The 19,426-nt window shown below is 46.4% G+C and overlaps 1 protein-coding gene across 2 annotated transcripts in view; it reads left to right on the forward strand.

Annotated features, from left to right (window-relative positions):
* RIPOR2 (RHO family interacting cell polarization regulator 2) overlaps positions 1–19,426 on the forward strand; it is a 70,232-nt gene that overhangs the window by 42,145 nt on the left and 8,661 nt on the right. Inside the window, exons 8-16 of one of the 2 annotated variants that reach the window (XM_009641475.2) lie at positions 391–454; positions 4,713–4,756; positions 6,172–6,297; positions 7,576–7,724; positions 8,974–9,103; positions 11,138–11,827; positions 14,492–14,676; positions 16,537–16,705; positions 18,587–18,722. In XM_009641475.2, coding sequence (XP_009639770.2) covers positions 391–454; positions 4,713–4,756; positions 6,172–6,297; positions 7,576–7,724; positions 8,974–9,103; positions 11,138–11,827; positions 14,492–14,676; positions 16,537–16,705; positions 18,587–18,722 — 1,693 coding nt within the window. Of the gene's footprint in view, positions 1–390; positions 455–4,712; positions 4,757–6,171; positions 6,298–7,575; positions 7,725–8,973; positions 9,104–11,137; positions 11,828–12,769; positions 14,349–14,491; positions 14,677–16,536; positions 16,706–18,586; positions 18,723–19,426 lie in introns of those variants that run through there. The other variant, XM_035896922.1, reaches the window with a different exon arrangement.

Raw genomic sequence — 19,426 nt, forward strand, 5'->3', positions numbered from 1 at the left:
TGTAGTCCATATTTCTTGAGAGATTAAAAACATGCTGGGAGCCGCTTTGGCACGGAGCTGCCTCTGGCACATGTCCCGGCTGGAGAGGACTGGGACAGTGACCAGGTTACGCTTCAAGGGCCACAACTGCCCTCTGCCAACGGGAGGATTAGAGCGCAAAGAAGACAAGCACAGGGTTACATTCAGCTCCGGTGCGAGCAGGCGTAGCTCAGCTGCCATTTTTAGGGCCTGACCTAGCTAGACAGCAAGGATGGCTCTGGCGGATTGACTTTATTGCAAGGTATCTTTCTTTCTGCATAATGGAATCTTTCCTTCCAAATAGACCTTGGAAAAAAAAAAAAAGCCAGAAAGAGGGTTTGTCTGACCACACTCTTCTCTTTTCCGACACAGAACATGTGTACCATAGAAGCAGAGCTGGAAAACCTACTGGGGGAGTTTTGCATCAAGATGAAAGGTAATTGCCTTTCCACCTTTCCCTTCTTTCTCCTAAAAGTAGTAGTAGCAGCCGCTGTGCAGGTTAGCAAGGGCGTCGAGGCACGCTGGTGCGGTGCGTATTTGTGATAGGTGCAGTTTTCCCCTACCACACCCCTTGCTGAGCCTTCAAACCCCCAACTTACACCCCTGCCCGGTGGAAAGGATCGCAGAGCCAGGAACATCAAAGCTTACAGAGAGACTTGCTGAGATGCTGCTTCTTGTCTTCGAGGCTAATTACCTCCCTCAAACACTCCTCCCAACAGCCAAAGCAACGCAATTTCGAAGCCTGATGTACGTTTTGCTTCTATTTCCATAATCCTTTAAGAAGATGACTGGGAAATTACGTGAATGTCCACAGAGCTGAAGTTCAAAATACTTTCTTAATTTGACATCAGCTGTTTCTGAGTCCTTTACTTTTGCTGATTCTGGCTGCTACTATTTTTGAGCGAGTGTAGAAAAGCAAAGAGCTGGGGGTAGTCTACCATTTAAACACCTAGATAACTCAGTGGTGGCATTCACCTTTCCTTTTTGTCCCTTGTCTTTATGACAGGGGACTTTATGGGTTTGAATACAATGGAATCAGTTTTACCTGAAGCCCCAGTGAATCACCAGGTATTGCTAATGCTGTTATCCCCTTAAGACCCAACATCTTAAAGAAGAGATTTTGGATCTGCAATCACTGGCATGAAAATAGTTCTATTAAACAAAACCAGCATCTAAATATTCATGCGCTCTTAATTCTTCACTTGAAATCTTGCCATTTAAAAAACCCACAGTATTGCTGGTGGAGTTTTTAGAGCTCACAAATCTCATACAGGGTTTTGGGTCTGCCTGCCTTGTCACAGTTGTGAGTTAGTCGTGTTCTGTGGTTGCACTGCATAAGGCATGATCTAGCTTTGTTTAAGTTAGAAGAGTTACTCCGTGCTCCCATATTAGAGAAAACAAGCGCAGCAGCTGTCAAAGTTCTCCTAGTTCCACCCCACAGCACCAGACCTCAGGTTTTAAAGCCCCCACTCTTCAGTGCTGGAAAGGCAGTCAAAGGTGCATAGGTGTAAAGTTACAGGATCGACACAGGGAGCCTGAGCCAGATATTCCTCTACAAAACCCCACAGCAGAACCGCAGCGTGGACATGCTGAAGGAAACATGAGGTCACACAGCATGGAAAGGGAATTGCATCAGGCCAGGTCCCTCAAAGCGTTTCCTTATTTGCTGTGAATGCAGCACAATGTACAGGTCCTGACAGCAGAACACGTCGCAGAAGGTGTCCTGGCATCGCAAATGACCAGGCTGAAAAGGTCTGGCCCCTTCTTTTTTGTATGCCCAAATCCTGCTGCAAAGCTTGAGGGCTCTGGAGGAGCCAGGCGCTGTGCTCACATGCAGGAGCAGAGCACAAACCACGAACAGCAGCTACTTCTGAACACAGTTCTCATAACATAAAGAAGCCCAAATTAGAAAATTGCAAAGATAAATGGTGTATCATTAAGTATTCTCTAATTAGGACAGCTAAGATTTCTATCTAGATAATTTTCCCTAGGAATAGGAAGCCCATAGGACAAACCAGCCCCTGCTGTTGCTAGAGCTCACAACAGCTCTAGCACAAAAGCCTACAGATCACGCAGCAAGCTTCCCCCTTATGTTATACTGCAGCACATCCAACTAACTTTAGGATCTAATTTAAAATCAAAGCACTCCTCTCCCCAAAGCTTATCTCTTCCTAGCTGTTCCAGTGAAAGTTATTTTTATTTTCTGCCCTCTGTCACTTACACTGAAAGCAAGCCAACCTACACAGCGCTGTCAGGAAGCAGGGGACCCACACTGTGTTTTGGTGACTGATATTTAAAAAAAAAAAAAAAGCCTAATCATTTTTCAAAATAAAGATAATAAACTTGCCAGCAGGCTTCAGTTACGGCTCAGGATTAATCAGCTGTTGAGATTAAACAGGGAAACCCAGTGTGGAAACGTAGAAGTCCCTATATGGAATCTGCGTGTCATTTTATGGTGTATAGGGTAGTGTCCCATACCTGTTGGAAGTGCTGGGACAGCAGGAGGTAAAATGCTCAGCCGTTTCGCTCAGGGAGAGCGATACACTGGCCGGACGCACCCGGGGCTCCGCAACACGGAGCCCAGCGCCAGAAACCGCAGTCCACGTGCCCAGCATCCTGCACACGAGCAGAGGCGTACGTGATGTGTGAACTTCAGGTGTCCCTGCCAATGAAGGACACTAGCGTCCTGCCACCTTGCCGCAGCCACGTAATGGCCCTATCCCCTGGTTATTTACCCTGACACCCGAGGGAGCAGCCTCCCGTCCAACCTGCATTGCAAGCCCGGGACAGTGCTTTTGCAAAGACGTGACATTGGAACGGTACGATGGAGCCATTAGCTCCTGCCGTACATTTGGTCCCCGAGAGCCATTCAGTTAGGAAAAAATTGTTTCCCCTGAAAGTACCTATCCCCTGTAATCAAGTCAGCACTCAGCCCCCTCTTCATCAGGCTGAGGTGACGTGACCGGCGCCTGCCACTGCAGGAGCTCACTGCCAGGGTCACCTCTCCTACCGCTTCCTTCCGCGCCCCTCGGCCCAAAGCGGTGCCTGGCTGGGCCAGCCACTGCTCTCAGAACTCGACTCCGGACAAGGTCCATGTGGTGTTTTAAGCCGTGTTCCCCCTCCCACCCCATCCACTGAGCAAAGAAAGGCCCCTTTATTTTCCACAAATGCTTTCAGTGATGTCCCAGCAGAGATCAAATTCACTTACAAAAGCATGCCTAGGGAGAGAAGCAGCAGTGGAGTGCTAGTAAGCTTAAATTATTTATAAACGGTAAATAAATTAGAAAGGAATTGGTAATATGAGCTCTGTTCAAGGGCCTCTCTGTTCTGCTAAGCAGTAAGATGAGTGAAGAAAACTCTTTTCTGGTCAAAGAAATGGAAGAGGAGGATCAAGAGATGACAGGGACAGGCCATGACTTCATGCGGGGGTCTCGTTGCTCCTACAGTCCAGCTAGCAGGACTAATTCAGCCCGGTAGATAAAGCCAACATTAGGGTTCATCTTCCTTGCCCTGATTTTAACACACCCATATATGTTCAAGAGCAGCATTTTAGGATAAATGCAGCCCAAGGATCCCAGAAATTTGTTTTCGTTCCTTCCTCCATTACAGGCTTTGTATGTGTCCTCAAACCAGTTTCTTTGGGCATTGCAACATTAGAGGCATGGTTTTACGTTTACCCAGGCAGAGCTGGGTAAATTTTTATACCAAAACAAGCGCAATAGCTAACTACTGAGGAGATCTGTGGGAAAGGAGAGGTTCCCTCTGTGGAGACAGAGGATTAGATTAATGAAAACCAACCAGTTGCATCCAGCAGAAGAACAGATCACAAGGCCAGGAGAGGGACGGTAACATCCTTGGGATTTCAGGATGGTCACAGGCCTCAGGAAACTTTGCACTTCATATGCACAGTGCCAATATAGAAATAGCATCATCGTGTCCTACCTTAAAAAAAAAAAAGAAAAAGAAAAAAAAAGTCAAGAAAACATGTACCACAAGTGCTTTGCTGCACTAATTCTCCCTCTCTGGGGAAAGACAGGCTAAATCTTGTATTACAGATGTCAGTCATTTTTCTTAATGTACTTACTGTACTCTGATCATATGGGAATAATAATGTTATGGAAACGCCAAACAGAAGGAGCCCCTCTTGTGTTTCTATTAAGAAGTGCTAAAAACGAATCTGTGTTAAAATGTATCGCTCTGTCTGATTAGCGTTAAGCAGCAAGCACTACATGGTAATCAGCAGCTCGCCTACGCATCATGATAGTAAGGATGCTAAGCTCGGTTTCTGAAGCCGGATGATGTCAGGAAGCTGCTGCTTCTTTTTCTATAATTATTATAGAATAATTCAAGCTGTTGTAGGAAAAAAAGCTGGAAAGTCCAAATCTTTGATATGCAAGAAACTACAACCCACTGAACTGTATACCAAAAAAAAAAGAAAAGAAAAGAAAGAAAAGTAATGGGTGTGTGGGGGTGTGTGTGTGTGTTAGTCTTGGTTTGGAGGGTACTAAGGCAGCAGTAAGAGGGGGACCAAAATGAGTAAGAGTAAGAGGGGGACCACCTCCCGGTAGAGCGGCTGCGGGGGGGGCTGTGGCCCTCTCCACTCCAGGTGCGGCAGTGGCGCCTGTCCCCAGGCACCCCGCTGCCCCCGGCTGCCCAGGCCCTCCCCCAGCCCCTCTGTCTCTTTTCCTTCTCAGGTCTGGCTGGCTTTGCTCGGCTCTGCCCAGGAGATCAATACGAGGTATGTCTGGGTTGGTTTGTGGTCTGTTTAATAGCAAAAAAATCAAAAGGAAGGCAGATCTCTGCTGCTTTTTGCATTGCAATGAATAAAGCCTTTTCACATCAGCACCCCAAGAAACAGCTATTATTTTGCCTTTATATGATCTGGAAAACCTTGCAGTTCTCTCTATGTCTGCCTATGTCAGGGCATCTGTCAGAAGCTGTCAGAAGACCTGTATGTTAAATTCAGAGCACTGGATGACGGCTATTTGAAGAACTACAAGCTTTTTTGTTGTTGTTTTTAATTTTAAAAACTTAAATTAAAAAAAAACCAAACCCACGCGCAACCCCCCCCCCTTTTTTTAAGTGTCTTCCAGAATGAAGGAGTGCTTCTCACTGTCATATTTGCCCCAAATATTTCTAATTCCCCTGGAAAGAAGCATATGCCCCATCCTAGGCACGCAGAGCAAATTGATCAAGTCCTTGCAAGCATCCTTTAGTGAATGTTTAGACTTTATTTCATCATAAAGCAGAGTAGCAGAAAGACACAGAATAACTATTTCTTGAGACCCAAGCTACTACCTGCTGCTGTGTCAGGATCTCCAGTCACTGCAGAGTTCCAGTGGAGAACATCAAGAGCAGGTTAATTGGAGACAGATTAAAATAAAAACCTCCAGCTCTGGCCAGAACAGAGCTAAGCCTGCAAGAAATTCACAGTGGCGTGGTAACGGATCCCCTCCAACCTGTGCTTCCCAGATCTCTTGATCATCAGTTCATTTGTTCCTGCTCTCATTCCCTGTGAGAAATCTCTTCTGCCGCTTCCACACCTGCAAACGGCGCGTGCCTGCTCTGCGGGGCCGATTAGTTGGTGCAGGTCTCCCCTAGTCGGTCCTGCAGCCCAGAACGGGCTTGCTGCTCTTACCACTTCAAATTGTGTTACTGCACTGTGCATCTCATTCATTTCCATCACCAGCCAGCCAAAGTCTCGCAGCTGGGGGGGGGGGCCTCTGGTGGGCGATGGCCAAAAGCTCCGCAACCCTCTCCCTTGCCTGGGAAGGCAGCAGATCCAGCAAGCTGTAGGTGTTAGGAAAGGCCACGGGGGCTTTCATCCCACCCTGCCAAATCTTAACCCCCCCACCACTGCCACTTTCCCTGTAATTAGAGTTAAAACTCCTGCGCATTCTTTGTGTGTCATCTAGTTACATGGAGGTGAAAGCTGAGGTGAGGGGTGCCTTACCAAAAGGAACGATTAGGAGAGCTGAGAGGCAGATATCCTCCAGGATAGACCTTTTCCTTCTGGCTGGATGGGAAGCAGATGGGCAGCACCTGCACCACTAACTCTTCCAACCTACTTCAGACCCTTTCCCCAATTGTTTCTGATATTTGTGCATCAAGAGAGCAGACTTCTCAAGAAAAAAGAGGATTTTTCTTTTTCAGATTTTCATGCGTTATGGGCGCCAGCGATGGAAGCTGAAAGGCAAAATAGAAATGAATGGCAAGCAAAGCTGGGATGGAGAAGAAATGGTTTTCCTCCCTCTCATTGTCGGACTGATCTCCATTAAGGTACGCATGCTAACTCCATTGCCTGCAAGCAAGGCAGGAGTCGAGAAGCTGCCTTTTCATGCACCGTCATCGAAAATGCAGCAGCAGATCATTAAACTCATTGGAAATGAGCTATCATTAGCATTTCCAACACACCTATACTAGAATGAATCGAGATGGTATTGTCCAGTCTAGATGCTACAAGACTGCAATTGGTTTGGGAGACCTGTGGGAGAGGTTGTCCTAGCACTCCCCAGACTGGTGTCATAGCCATACCAACGCGGCCCTTGCCTCACATCGCTCTCTCCAGCAACTCAGATTATCTGCACCAAAGCAAGGGAACACTAGAAACCTGTTTGCTAACAGTATTCAGGAAAACAATAGCAATGAAATACCCCAAACCAAAAAATCCCACTGCTGATAAGTTTTTAATACTGCTCGGATGAGAAAGCAGCATCTTCTGGTTTGGAAAAATACCTAGGGCTCTCATCCGAACACACACAGGGCCAGTTGGGCATAAGCTGGAACAGTCCTGAGGTCCAGCCTGGCCGCCCTGTGCAGACCAGCAGTGCTATGCTGTGAGGGAGCAGTGCTGTGAGGTTTCTGCTCACAGTGAGACGGGGGTGCGTAGAAAAACCACTCTGACTCTTTGGCGGCTTCCTGGAGCACAGCAGTTCCCAAAATTTCTTCATGAAAGTCCCTCTGACTCCATGCCCTGTCCCCCAGGGAAACAACTTTTGCAACTCCAAGCAATCAGCAGTGACTTTTCCTCATAAACCGGAGTCTTTCGATCACTGCTCCATCCCCTCATTGCCCCAGAGTTACTGGAGATGGATACATAGAATAGGGCTCCCTTGGGAATTGCTAAGTAGGCCAGCTACATCAGGAGATTGCCTGGCATCAAAATTGTCAGTTGCTGAGAGAATATGAGACAGGAAAACATCCAATACGCTCTCCCTGTCCCTACTCTTCCCTTGGGCTCTGCTTATGGTCACTGCAAAAGACAAAATGCAAGGTCAGATAGCCCCTTGGTCTGAGCCAGCATGGTTGCTCTCTTCTGACACCCATAAAAACGTAAAGAAAACATAGAAGTATGATCCTATGCAGCTATGCATTTATTAAAAAAAAATAATAAATCTGAATTTTCCCCTAAGTTAATTAAGATGCAACAAACATAGTCATACTTCAGAAGCCTTTTAGGAAGGGGTCCAGGCCAGAAAAATCAAAACCATTGCCTTGTAATTAAGGATTGCAATGCCTTGCGTGCTCCTAGATATCCTTTTCTTGTCTCTCTTTCAGGTCACAGAAGTTAAAGGGCTTGCTACTCACATCCTTGTGGGAAGCGTTACCTGCGAGACAAAAGACCTGTTTGCAGCTCGGCCTCAGGTGGTTGCAGTTGACATTAATGACCTTGGCACAATAAAGCTGAACCTTGAAATCACCTGGTAGTAAGTAGAGCTGGCTGGGTTGGTTGGTTGGTCAGTCACTGGGTCAAGCAGTTGTAAAAATTCAATGAAAGCAAAAAGGTCCATGGGGTCTTTTATCTCCTTTTCACTCCCTGCTGAGGCAGATGGGGAAGGAATTGTGGCCCAGGTCTGGGAGATAAGAACTACTTCATGGTCAGCCTTAGTATTCCTGTGTTACCTGTGGCAAATGCGGTTGCACCTCATTTCTTAGTTGTGCCTATTTCAACTGTTACAATGGGTGTGGTGAGTACTGACATTACCAGACGTGTGAAAGAAATAGCGATGGAACGGGTTGCCCAGAGAGGTGGTGGAGGCCCCATCCCTGGAAGCATTCAAGGCCAGGTTGCACGGGGCTCTGAGCAACCTGATCCAGTTAGCAGTGTCCCTGCTCACTGCAGGGGGATTGGACTAGATGACCTCTAGGGGTCCCTTCCAACCCAAAACATTCTATGATTCTATGATTCTATCATAGGATTGACTAAAGTCTGTACTTCTTCCCCAAGCTTGAGTAAGGGACATAACACAGTCCTTATACAGTCATTACTTTTTTTTAATATTAGTGTAAAATTCAGTGGAGTTGCCCTGGATTTATGTTAGCCTAGCCAAGTTCAGAAGCTGGCCCTTCTTTAAAAGCTGCCTTTTATGGGCTTCATACATGGCCTGAGGGTGGTGGGAAATGGCCCAGCATTGTCTGTCTGCGTTGGTAAACGTAGGTAAGCTGATGCTATTAGGATTCAAACCCAAATCTCACAGCACTTTAATAAAATTGGTAACTGTCATTTCTGAAGAAGCATTGATGCTTTTAGCTTTTACAGTCATGTAGGCTATTTCTTGTAATGCAATAAATATGAAGGCAGCAATAACAGCTACCGGTTTCCTTTATAATGCAACAGCTCTATTAATAGCAGAGCACCTTTCTTATTAGTATGTGTGACACTTGTCAGCTCAAATCCAAGAATACTTTTCATGTGAGAATAACAACATCAGACTGCACTACGTAAATGATTTCTGAGAGTAGAATACTTTTATCAGAACCGAAAACCACACTTCTGAGCCTGCTGTCTAATTAAGAACATTTCCTTTTCAACATTTCTGTTAAAATACTTTCTATCTCTGGGGTTTGATGTGCTAATAAGCCACCTTTTCAAAAACCCTCTCTGTGGACCTGAAATTCCTTCTTGCTCAGCCTAACAACTTCTTTTTTTTTTTTCCCCTGCTTGTGCGTCCGTAGTCCCTTCGATGTTGAAGACTTGACCCCATCTACTGGAAATGTGAGCAAGGCATCTGCTCTCCAGAGGAGAATGTCCATGTATAGCCAAGGCACTCCAGAAACGCCAACCTTCAAGGACCACTCATTCTTTGTAAGCTCTGTTTGGCTTCATGTTTACGTAATGAGGAGCCCTAGAGCAGTTCAAACACTGCAAACACTTCATTGCTTTACACGTCTGAGTCTTTTTCCCCTGGTTCCAGCAGGTTACCCTTACAAATACTTATAAAGCAAGTGCATTCCTAGCTGCTAATCCTAAAAGGTGACTATGATCCTGGCATCTTTGAAACTATGTGGCCAGTTATTGCATACCTATTCTTCTTGCCTGACTGCTGGAATACTTGAATGATCTTTATGAAGTGTGTGTCTGTTTTGTAACAGTAACAGCCATTATAGTGCTAGTATTTTTAATGCATCCCACGGGCAAATTTGCCCCCGTACTGAAGATATTCACAGGGTGCTCTTACATTTTGCATGAATCAAATTCTGAATGCTTAATCAGGACTGTGTATTAAGCGGAATAGGCCAACTGTGCAGGCAAGAATTTTACAAGTGCTGCATCCCATGCCCGTAAATTAGTACTCTGCTACAAAGCGTTCCTTTAACCTGCCCTTCCTCACACCCTGTTTGCTTTAACTGTTGAAGAAATGGCTGCATCCCCTGCAAGACAGGCCAAAGTTGACAATCTTAGATGCTCTGCAGGACACTTTCTTTGACAAGCTTCGTCGCAGTCGCTCTTTTAGTGACCTGCCGTCGCTCAGGCTAAGCCCGAAAGCAGGGCTAGAGCTATATGTGAGTCCTGGTTTTTGTTTGGTGAAGGATTTTTTTCAGTCCCTGTCTGGCACCTCCATTCCCACGCATGCTTCACGTGTTGCTCTCTGTTGCAACTCGCTCGTTTTGCTGACTGATTAGAGGGGAGAACACGACTGGGAGAGCCCATGTGGCTCGCATTAAATCAAAGTTCCTCTTGGTTTCTAGAGAGATAATGATCGGAAGCCAACTATCTGTGGGCAGAGAGCAGGGCAAAAACACAAGCCAACATGGTGTTCTTAAAAATTACCTGCTACACTGATTGATGCTATACACTTGCCTAGTAACATGACTTTCAGATGCTAAAAGTACACCCATGTCAGGGGAGAGAAGAAACGAACCTTTCAGTGTAATTATGCTTAGGGAAAAAAGCTGCTAATAGTGCTGGGAAAAAAAGATGCAAGTTTTGGACACTTCAACCTTATGCGCTTTACCAACATGTACATTGCCTACAGTTCTTCCCAACAATTTGTCAGCAAAATAGTAGTTGCCTTTCATCTGTGCTGTGCGTTTCCATGAGTTGGCCACAAAACAAAGCAAGATTTGTCGGTCAGATAGGCAGGTTGTGACTTCTATAGTGCTTTTTCCCTATAGGTCAGTCAAAGAGATGAACATATGTATATCCTGTGATCATTTTTGGGTCTGTATATGCTGGTTTTGCTTCCTAAATGATCAATGTCCTGGTCAGTACACCGCCAGTTTCATTTAGGCAGAAATTCATGTGGAACAGGACTCCTATGTAACTCATGTTCAACAATTATTAGAGATATCCGTGCCACACACAGAACATACTTTCAACAGAAAAGAAATAGCGTAGTAATATCACCATTAAAATGCCATGACACTAGAGAAACTTTTGGAGCAAATTGTGTTAAATTTTAGGGATTGCTATTTTAGAAGTCAGAAAATAAATAAAACAGAAATCTATAATGGGTACGAAAATGCAGTGAAGGTGGCTTAAGTACAGCCCCATTAAAAAGAGACATGCTGCAAGAATTAGAGCAGGGCAGTGGGAATGCTGTCCGAGGGAATCTGGTAGGAGGAGCAGAATTCAGGTCTCTGTTCTGGGACTCACTTCCTAGAGCTCTCTGCTTACCAGAGAGATGCTGAGCCCAAGTTTTCCAGCAGTTTTCCTGCTGAAATCAGGAGCCACGCCAGATGAAAGCAGAAGTTGGATTTGAAATATTTTCCCCATCTCTCAAGCCTTGAATGCTTCTTTAATCTTTTTCCTTGCATTTTTCTTTCCTGGGAACATACTAGGGTTTTTTTTCTCTTTCCAGTGCTACATGAAAGACATTTTTCTCTATTACCTTTTCAGTCGAATTTGCCAGACGACGTCTTTGAAAACGGAACGGCAACCACCGAGAAGCGACCTCTTTCTTTCACTTTTGGCGACCTGCCTTACGAAGACCGTGTGCCCTCTGCCAACGCAGCAGAGTCCTCTTCTGCTCACATCAGCTCCAGCCCTGACATCACTGCGACCCCCACCCAGCACCGAGCTCTCAAGTCCTCCAAGAGCTCAAGCCTGGACTGCAGCAGCAGCGACTCCCGCAGAGACTCTGTCGCTGAGCCCAAGGAGCTGCCGTCTCAGGGAGAGGGAGCAGTGGTTGAGAACAAGGCCACCCCGAGGGCAGCTCCCGAAGTCTGCCAAAATAACTCTGACGCTGGGAGTGATCGTGTCTTTATAGAGACGAGCGTCCCGGTGTCTCTCCTGCAGGACACAGATGAAGGTTCAGAGCTTAAGCCCGTGGAGCTGGATACCTATGAGGGCAACATCACAAAGCAGCTGGTGAAAAGGCTTACATCAGCAGAGGCACCCATGACCCCAGAGAGGCTGCCATGTGAGGGATCGATTAGCGGGGAATCAGAAGGATATAAGTCTTATCTAGATGGAAGCATTGAAGAAGCCTTGCAAGGGCTTCTCTTAGCTCTTGAGCCACATAAAGAGCAGTATAAAGAGTTTCAGGACCTGGACCAAGAAGTGATGCATCTGGATGACATCCTAAAAGTGAGTACATTTTCAGAAAATACTACCCTAAAGAAAATCTGAGCAGGTAGAATCTCCTCCCCTGCCTCACTAACGTCAAAGTAGGGTTTTTGGAGATCAGTGAAATTGCTTAGTAGCAGTAGATTTGCTCCTGCTTGGAGCGTCCTTTCACAGTGTTGCATTTTTAAACTTGTCTGCAATGTGCTTACATTGCCTTGCATCCTCAAGCATCCTCAAGCAATGGATCTTCTAATCTACTCGAAACCTGGGGGAAAGAGAAAAAGCTGCAGTGGCAGAGGGGCAATTAAATTATACCCTCTGTGAAGAAGCCACTTGTGAACCCATTGCTTGTGCCATACTGGAGATGAGGTTATATCCAATCTTCTGTCTTTAAAATCTATGGGTCACATCCTCGGTGGGCGTATGTTAGCATATTGTCCCTGAACTCCCTGGAGCTGTGCAAAACCACATCAGCCAAGGATCAGGCCTTGTAGCCATAGAAGCTGAATTTTCTAAATTGCCCAAGAGATTTAGAAGCACAAGTCTCACTGAAGGTTGCCATCCCCACGTCACCTAGGCTTTTTCCAAGCCTTTTCCTTTTCCCCCATCCATTTTTAAAATGCAAGACATCCTGTCGTTACACCAGGATGGACATAACATGTTGAAAATTAGGAAGAAGAAAAGGGGTTTACATGTGTGTTGTTAATACGTTTACTGCTGATCGCTGTGACTCATATCTCCCCCATGAATAATAATTCGTGACGCATTACTGTGCAAAGAGTATTATATGGGAAATAATCATTTCAAATGCTTCATATTCATATGCAAGTTGGTCTGCTAGTCATTTTAGCCTCATCATTTAAAAAGGTAGCTGAGGAGGAAGGAGGGAAGCATTTATCCTTCCGCATTATCTTTTTTACAAAGAAGCTTTGTTAACATCTTTGTTTCCATTGGTGTTTGCAGCTGCCTGGTACTTTCCCAAATTAAGTGCTTTTTGACAGCCTGCAGCCCCTGTTTCTTGCACTATTTGCCAAGGAGGTTCAAGCAGGCAAAGCTATTATTTTTTAACTTTTTGGCTGCTCTGCAGCTTTTACAAAGATGCCAGCTATCCAAAGAGCAGAGGGACAACGGACACTGTCTATTCACACTCCTTTTATCGGAAGTTACAAAGGGACAAACATGGGATGGGGGGGAAGAGAGAGGACAGGCGTGTGCAGGCAGGATTCCTGCACGCTGGAGAAGGACGCCTTTTCCAGACCTGCTTTATGTCTGTGTGCCGCCTATTGATCAGCTCGCAGACCAACACTCAGCATCGCCAGCGGCCGTGCTGGGCTCCCCATGCAAAAAGGTGGAGCTGGAATCCAGCTGCGGCTGAAGAAATCTCTCTTGGCAACATCAGATGGGCAGAGAAAGGGAGAAGCCCATACGTTGCTGTTTGCTGTTGCCTGAAGAAGCCGCACTACCAGCCCTGAAAGAAATGGTAGCTAAACCCATCAGCACCGCAGAGGAAGCGAGATAGAGCATCCACCTGTCTCACAGAGGTGTTTGATCAGCTAATGGCTGTACGGTCAGTTTAAGGTGTCAATCATGTCCAGTGCTGCATCGTAAGTGCTAACAGATGACCATTATAGCATTAATACTGTGTGCAAATTAATTGGAAACAAAACTCCAAGCCTTCTCAACTCTCGAGGAGCTGGTGGTGAGTCTGAACTTGGAGGCCGGTGCATTTCTTTCTAAAACTGAGACAAAGTCTCCTGCTTGGGACTGGAAGATGTGGCTTGTGGAACGGCACCGGTGGCTCCTGCTGTTCTGGGCAAACAGTAACATAGCGTTAAAGACGTCGAAGTCATTGCACAAACCAACAGAGGCGATCCCTCAAGTTACATCTGATCCTGCAAGGTGACCCTGGAAGCAAGTCTGTGGGCATGTCTGGATGAATCGCCAGGTGGGACCGGGGCCTTTGACACCTCCTACAACAACAACAGGGCTTCAGTGGCATTTCTTCCTAGCAGTGAGACAGGATGGCTTCCCCTCCTCTCCAGCACTGTTCATTTCCAAGTTACAATACCGGCTTTCTCTGTCACCTAGGAATCTGCACCCAACTGGCTTTTCCTTGATAAGCCATGTGGCTTCAAAGGCCACAAAAGTCCTCCCATCCCATGGATAAGTCTGCAGATATGGGACCAAATTCATTCCTGGCTAAGGTCCTTTGGAGTTGCATCTGGAATAAATCTGATAGTGCCATTGGACGTGTATAAATTGGCTTCTGTATCTTCAACAGCAATTAGAGAACGTACCTTCCCCTTTCAACTTCCCGTGCATTAATTGCCGTTTCTCCTTTTGGAGGATGCTGAAAGCTGTGTCACTTGGATTCAAGATGTACTTCTCATTCCTATAAAGCACATTGAATTTTGCCTTTGAGGGTTTTCCTTTGGGGAAGAGAAGGGGGTAGGATGGGGAGGGGAGGAGGAAGGGAAGGGTTTTTCCAGTTCTCAGGCTTTGATTGTATATGCTATGAATATGAAGGTTTGAAATGAAACAGCCAATAAAGTGAAATTTTAAAAATAAAATGAAGAATTTGAAAGTTTTAAGCTTTATCCTTTTTTTCTTTTCTTTCCATAGTAGCTAATATCTGGGGTGTTCATTGGTTCATTTGGTTTTCATTGGTTCATTCTGCCTTTGCAGTGCAAGCCAGCAGTAAGCCGAAGCAGGTCCTCCAGTTTAAGTCTAACAGTTGAAAGTGCTTTAGAAAGCTTTGATTTCCTGAACACCTCTGACTTTGATGATGAGGATGGTGGTGGTGTGGAGGTTTGTAATGGTGGAGGAGGTGCAGACTCGGTATTTTCAGATACTGAGATTGAGAAGAATAGGTAAGTTCGTAGCAACTGCCAGCTGCGCTTACGCCAAACTGATACCCCCCTAGCTCTTTGTCGCTAACAGGGGATCCCGGTGCTCACGTTATTCAAGGAAGACTGACTAATCCTCGATGAGTTTATAGGGTCAGAGGGTTCCCTGTGGCTGCTGCATACAAAATCTTTTAGCTTCCAGGATCATTTTTTTCCTGTTCAAATATACGCAATCTGTCTTCCAAAGGAAGAAGGGTAAATTAAATTAAGCTGACATCAATACTGGCAAAGCCTCTTCCTTGACATAGGTTTGGACCTGGCTTTCCTTGGATGTAATTACTAATTCCTCTGTGGTTTTTTCCCCCCCTCCCTTTGTTTTTTCTCTCTAGCCGAATGAGTCTTTGCAGTGGATTAAGCTTGTCAGTAACAATAACACAGGGCCAGATTTAAGCAGCATGGTGTAGGTTTCCTTTGGAATGTAAGAGTGATGACTGGTACTCTGTTCATGGCCCTGCGTGTTACCTGCCCTTCTTTCATCACTTTTGGTCTTTCCGAGAGAAAAAAAAAAAAAGGCAAAAAAAAAAAAAAAAGCAAAGCTGTGGTGTTTGTGCCATGGTCTGCCATTGTCGTGTGACCTTAAGATGCTGTGTTTCAATCATTAGATCCTAAAAGCACGTTCACATCCTCAGAGCTGACACGATGCCCAGCAGGCACGTGAGCAGCACAAGAGCTGGGAAAAAAGAAAAGAACGTGGTTGCCTCGTACCCCACGCCTTCCAGCCAGGGAGCTATACTTCTCGCAGCATATTGTGGCCTGTTCAAAACAATTTTGAGTGCAAGCAAGCAACCGCCATGCATTTCCCATCATCTCACTGCATATCCTCTTTACAGAATAAGACTTTGTGGGAAGAAAAACTTGGAAAATTGTGTTGCTTGCTCAATTGGCACCCTGAGCTCAGTTCAGTCTGCATTGATTTAAGGATCTGGCTTTAACCAGGCACTTTTGCATAAATTCAACTTAAGCAGCAAAAATTTAAGTTAGTTATAAGCTAACTTAGAAAACAACTAAAATATTTTGAGTTAAAGTAGAAGTTAAAATTTCCTTTTATTCCCCCCTGGCTCATCCCCGGACAGTGTAGATTCCCGCTTTCATTTTTAGATGTGCAAGTGTGTGACCGGGTGTAAAGATTGCAAGCGTTGAAACTTGCAGCCAAATACACTTGCCATCTGGGGACTGACCTCGGGCTTTGCATTTGAACACAGGGAGGACCATTGAGACAACGAGACAATGTTGGAAATAATGATTTAAAACACAGTGAGACTAGCTTTACGCTCTTACAGAAACGATTGGCAAAGTAAGCTGTACACGTTGTGCCCGAGAAAGCGTATGGAAACATCATGTCTCTTACTCCAGCAGTGGCTTGCATTTCCTTCTGCGATGAGCATTACATTTGGCAGCAGGAGGACACCGAAAGCACAGAGCTGTTCTTAGCAGCTCGGGGCTTGGGATGGCACAGATTGTGCTTAATCCAGGGTGACAAGGGAGGTGATTGAGCGAGAGATGGGAGAAAACACTGTCACCACCAAGCGACAGTAACTGGGGATTAAGAGGGGCTTGCTGGTGAGGGCATCGCATCGCTCAGGGCAAATCACTCGGGGGACGGAGAGCTCTCCCCGCAGTGGGCACAGCCCTTCCACGCCCGGCCCGGGCAGCACTGCTCCTTTGCGATATGATGTATTTCATCGCGAGGTTTCTGGCTGCTTTCAGCTCCTCTGCCGTGCTTGTTGCTCATCGCCCTGCGTGAGCGTGTGTGTGTGCCTGTCTGCGTGTCTGCCACGGCGGCAGTCGGCCCTGCACTGACCTCCCTCCCTCGTCCCTCCCCAGTTACAGGACGGAGCACCCGGACAGCAGAGGCCACCTGAGCGAAGCTCTCACCGAGGACACGGGTGTGGGCACCAGCGTGGCCGGCAGCCCTCTGCCCCTCACCACGGGGAGCGACAGCCTCGATATAACCATAGTTAAGCACTTGCAGTATTGCACGCAGCTCATTCAGGTACTGGGCCCAGCTCATCTAAGGCATATATTTAAAAATAATCTTCCCTGCAGGCATCGGTGTGCCCGCAATGTGGAGTATGAGCTGGCTGGCAAGGTCAAGCTCTGCTCCTGGGGGGCAGTGGGAGCGCAGGGCTGGGACAGCTGCCGTGCTGGAGCAAAGGTGACGGGGGAAAAGCCTCCACTGCTTCTGTCCTGGCCCGTCTCCGAGCAGACCCCATGTGCAAACTATGGGGCACTCTGCAGGTGCCGCCCAGCAGGACTGGTGGGCAGTGCAGCAGGTGACGGGGGCAGCCCCTGCTTTGGGGTATGAATACCCATGGGCTTTGCCCGGAGATCTTCAAGGAGATTGGTCCCTGGTTAAGGCAGCTCATGTGAGGCAGCCCCAGCTGGGGATGTTCAGCCTGGAAAAAAGGAGGCTGAGGGGAGACCTTATCGCCCTCTACAACTGCCTGACAGGAGGCTGTAGCAAGGTGGGTGTTGGTCTCTTCTCCCTGGTAATGGGCAATATGATGAGGGGAAATGGCCTCAAGTTGCGCCAGGGCAGGTTTAGGTTGGACATCAGGAAAAATTTCTTCACCGAAAGGGTTGTCAAGCATTGGAATGGGCTGCCCAGGGAAGTGGTGGAGTCCCCATCCCTGGAGGTATTTAAAAGCCAGGCAGACGAGGTGCTTAGGGACATGGTTTAGTGGTGGGATGGCAGTGTTGGGTTGACGGTTGGACTTGATGATCTTAAAGGTCTTTTCCAACCTAAACGAGTCTATGATTCTGTGACTCTCTGTCTTCAGAGGTAAAACAGAAGCCTGTGGCCCCACTGTTTAACCGAGCCCCAGACAAGGCTGTGATGTTCAAGAGCAGAAATGAATTTCTGCATGTGAGCTGGAGAGACTGTCTGCAACACACACAGTGAAGGCAGCACATGACAGCCCCCCAGGACATCAAAATTGTCTGTTCCTGCTCACAACTAAGTAGCACAACCTTTTAGAGGTTTTTTTTTTCACAGCACAAGCACAGCAAATGTGATTTAAACCTCCAGCAAGCCACCCTAGCAAGCGAGGGCATCGGGGTTTTCCTGACAAATCAAAACAGACTGCAGCTTCCTCTTTGCAATTACTTGACTCTTCCATTTTAGATATAATTAGTTTTATTTTCCCAAACGAAAGCAATACAGAGCAAGCCTGATTCCAGCACCCTTAGTGCTGAGCTGGACACTCTGATGACTCACAAGTATGAGAAAAAGGGAGGGTTTTGGCTTAAATACCAGAGTACACAGTAAATACGCAGCTGGGGGAGGTGAGCTCACACTATGTCCACACTTGGAGCAGATTTGATGTGAACAATATTTATGTGGACTGCTGAAGAAAATGCAGATGTCAGCGGCAGGGAGTACTGTAAAGGAAAAAGCACCAAATTGATAAAGACACCTGAGTAGTTGCTCAGCGCTGAAACAGAGTGGAGAAAGAGTGACCTGTGGTCTGCCTCCAGGCAAGTATGTCTTGGCCTTATCAATCCATGGCCTGTGTTACAGGAAAGTCAGACTAATATTCTTTTCTGGCTTTAAGGCTTATGCTGATGCATTCCTTTAGCTTTGCAGAGTGAGGGTGTATCAGAAATTACTTATGCAAATGGCTGCTGGGATACTCAAGTGCCTGGATCTGGATGTAGATGTTACAGATATAAGCAACAGTGCATACCAACCAGGACCATAAAATATCCCAGAGACAAAAAAACTTTTGAAGTTAAGGAGATCCCATGATTCCAGGCAATGGATTTGCCATTGCACTTCTTCAGGTGCCAGGTGTTTTGGAGGTTTTTTGTTTTCCTCTGAGGTTTTTTTTGGTTCAGTGACCCCTTTTCCTCTCTTCCCATTTGTCTTCCCCAGCAAATTGTGTTCTCCAGTAAAACACCGTTCGTGGCAAGAGACCTCCTGGATAAGCTGTCCAGGCAGATCCTTGTGATGGAGAATATTGCGGAGATCAGCACTGAGAACTTGGGAAACATCACCTCCCTTACTGATGGTAAGAGACAAGTTAGGGGGTTTCCTTCTGAAAAGGGTCTGTTTGGGCACACGCGCCTGCTGAAATGATCGCAGTGCAGAGTTCACCACCGCTGCAGGAGATGCCACCGTAGTAAGGTCGACTCACAGTTACCAGCAGTCACCAGAGTTAGTCAGGGGCCTTATTCTATCTTCAGCGCTGGTATCCAGAAATAAGCAGGTGAGAAGAGAAAGGCCTTACCCTACGTGATGTGCAGAAGGTGCACAGAGGTTGCTGGTGTGGTGGGGTGGGGATGCTGCCGCCTCTGAAGAGGCAAAATCGCCCACCCCTCTTTCCTGAGGAAAGATGGGATCTGCTTTATACTATCAGAGGCATAATACATCTCCTCGAACGGTTTATCCAAAAGACTATTTTTAGTCATCTCTGCAGAGAACTATTTAAACACTTGTGTTCTTGTTGCATCTATTTTAATACCTCAGAAGAGTTTGACAAATGCTTAGTTACTCACCCTTGTGAACACTCTGGGCAGGATAGGTAAATATACCATGGTGTGTTTACTTTGCTTATCAGAAAATTGAGGCAAAATCGAGTGACTTACCCAAGGCCACAGAGCAGGGCTAGGACAGGGACCAGTCTTGTGCAGATCATTTGCAGTATTCCCCTAGTATTCAGTGGTATTTAAAAGGAAGAGACATCAGTGCCCAGAACTGAATCAGGAGCAAATG

The sequence above is a fragment of the Egretta garzetta genome, unplaced genomic scaffold (genome assembly GCF_000687185.1).
Source record: "Egretta garzetta isolate BGI_Z169 unplaced genomic scaffold, ASM68718v1 scaffold126, whole genome shotgun sequence".
In the NCBI taxonomy this organism is placed as follows: domain Eukaryota; kingdom Metazoa; phylum Chordata; class Aves; order Pelecaniformes; family Ardeidae; genus Egretta; species Egretta garzetta.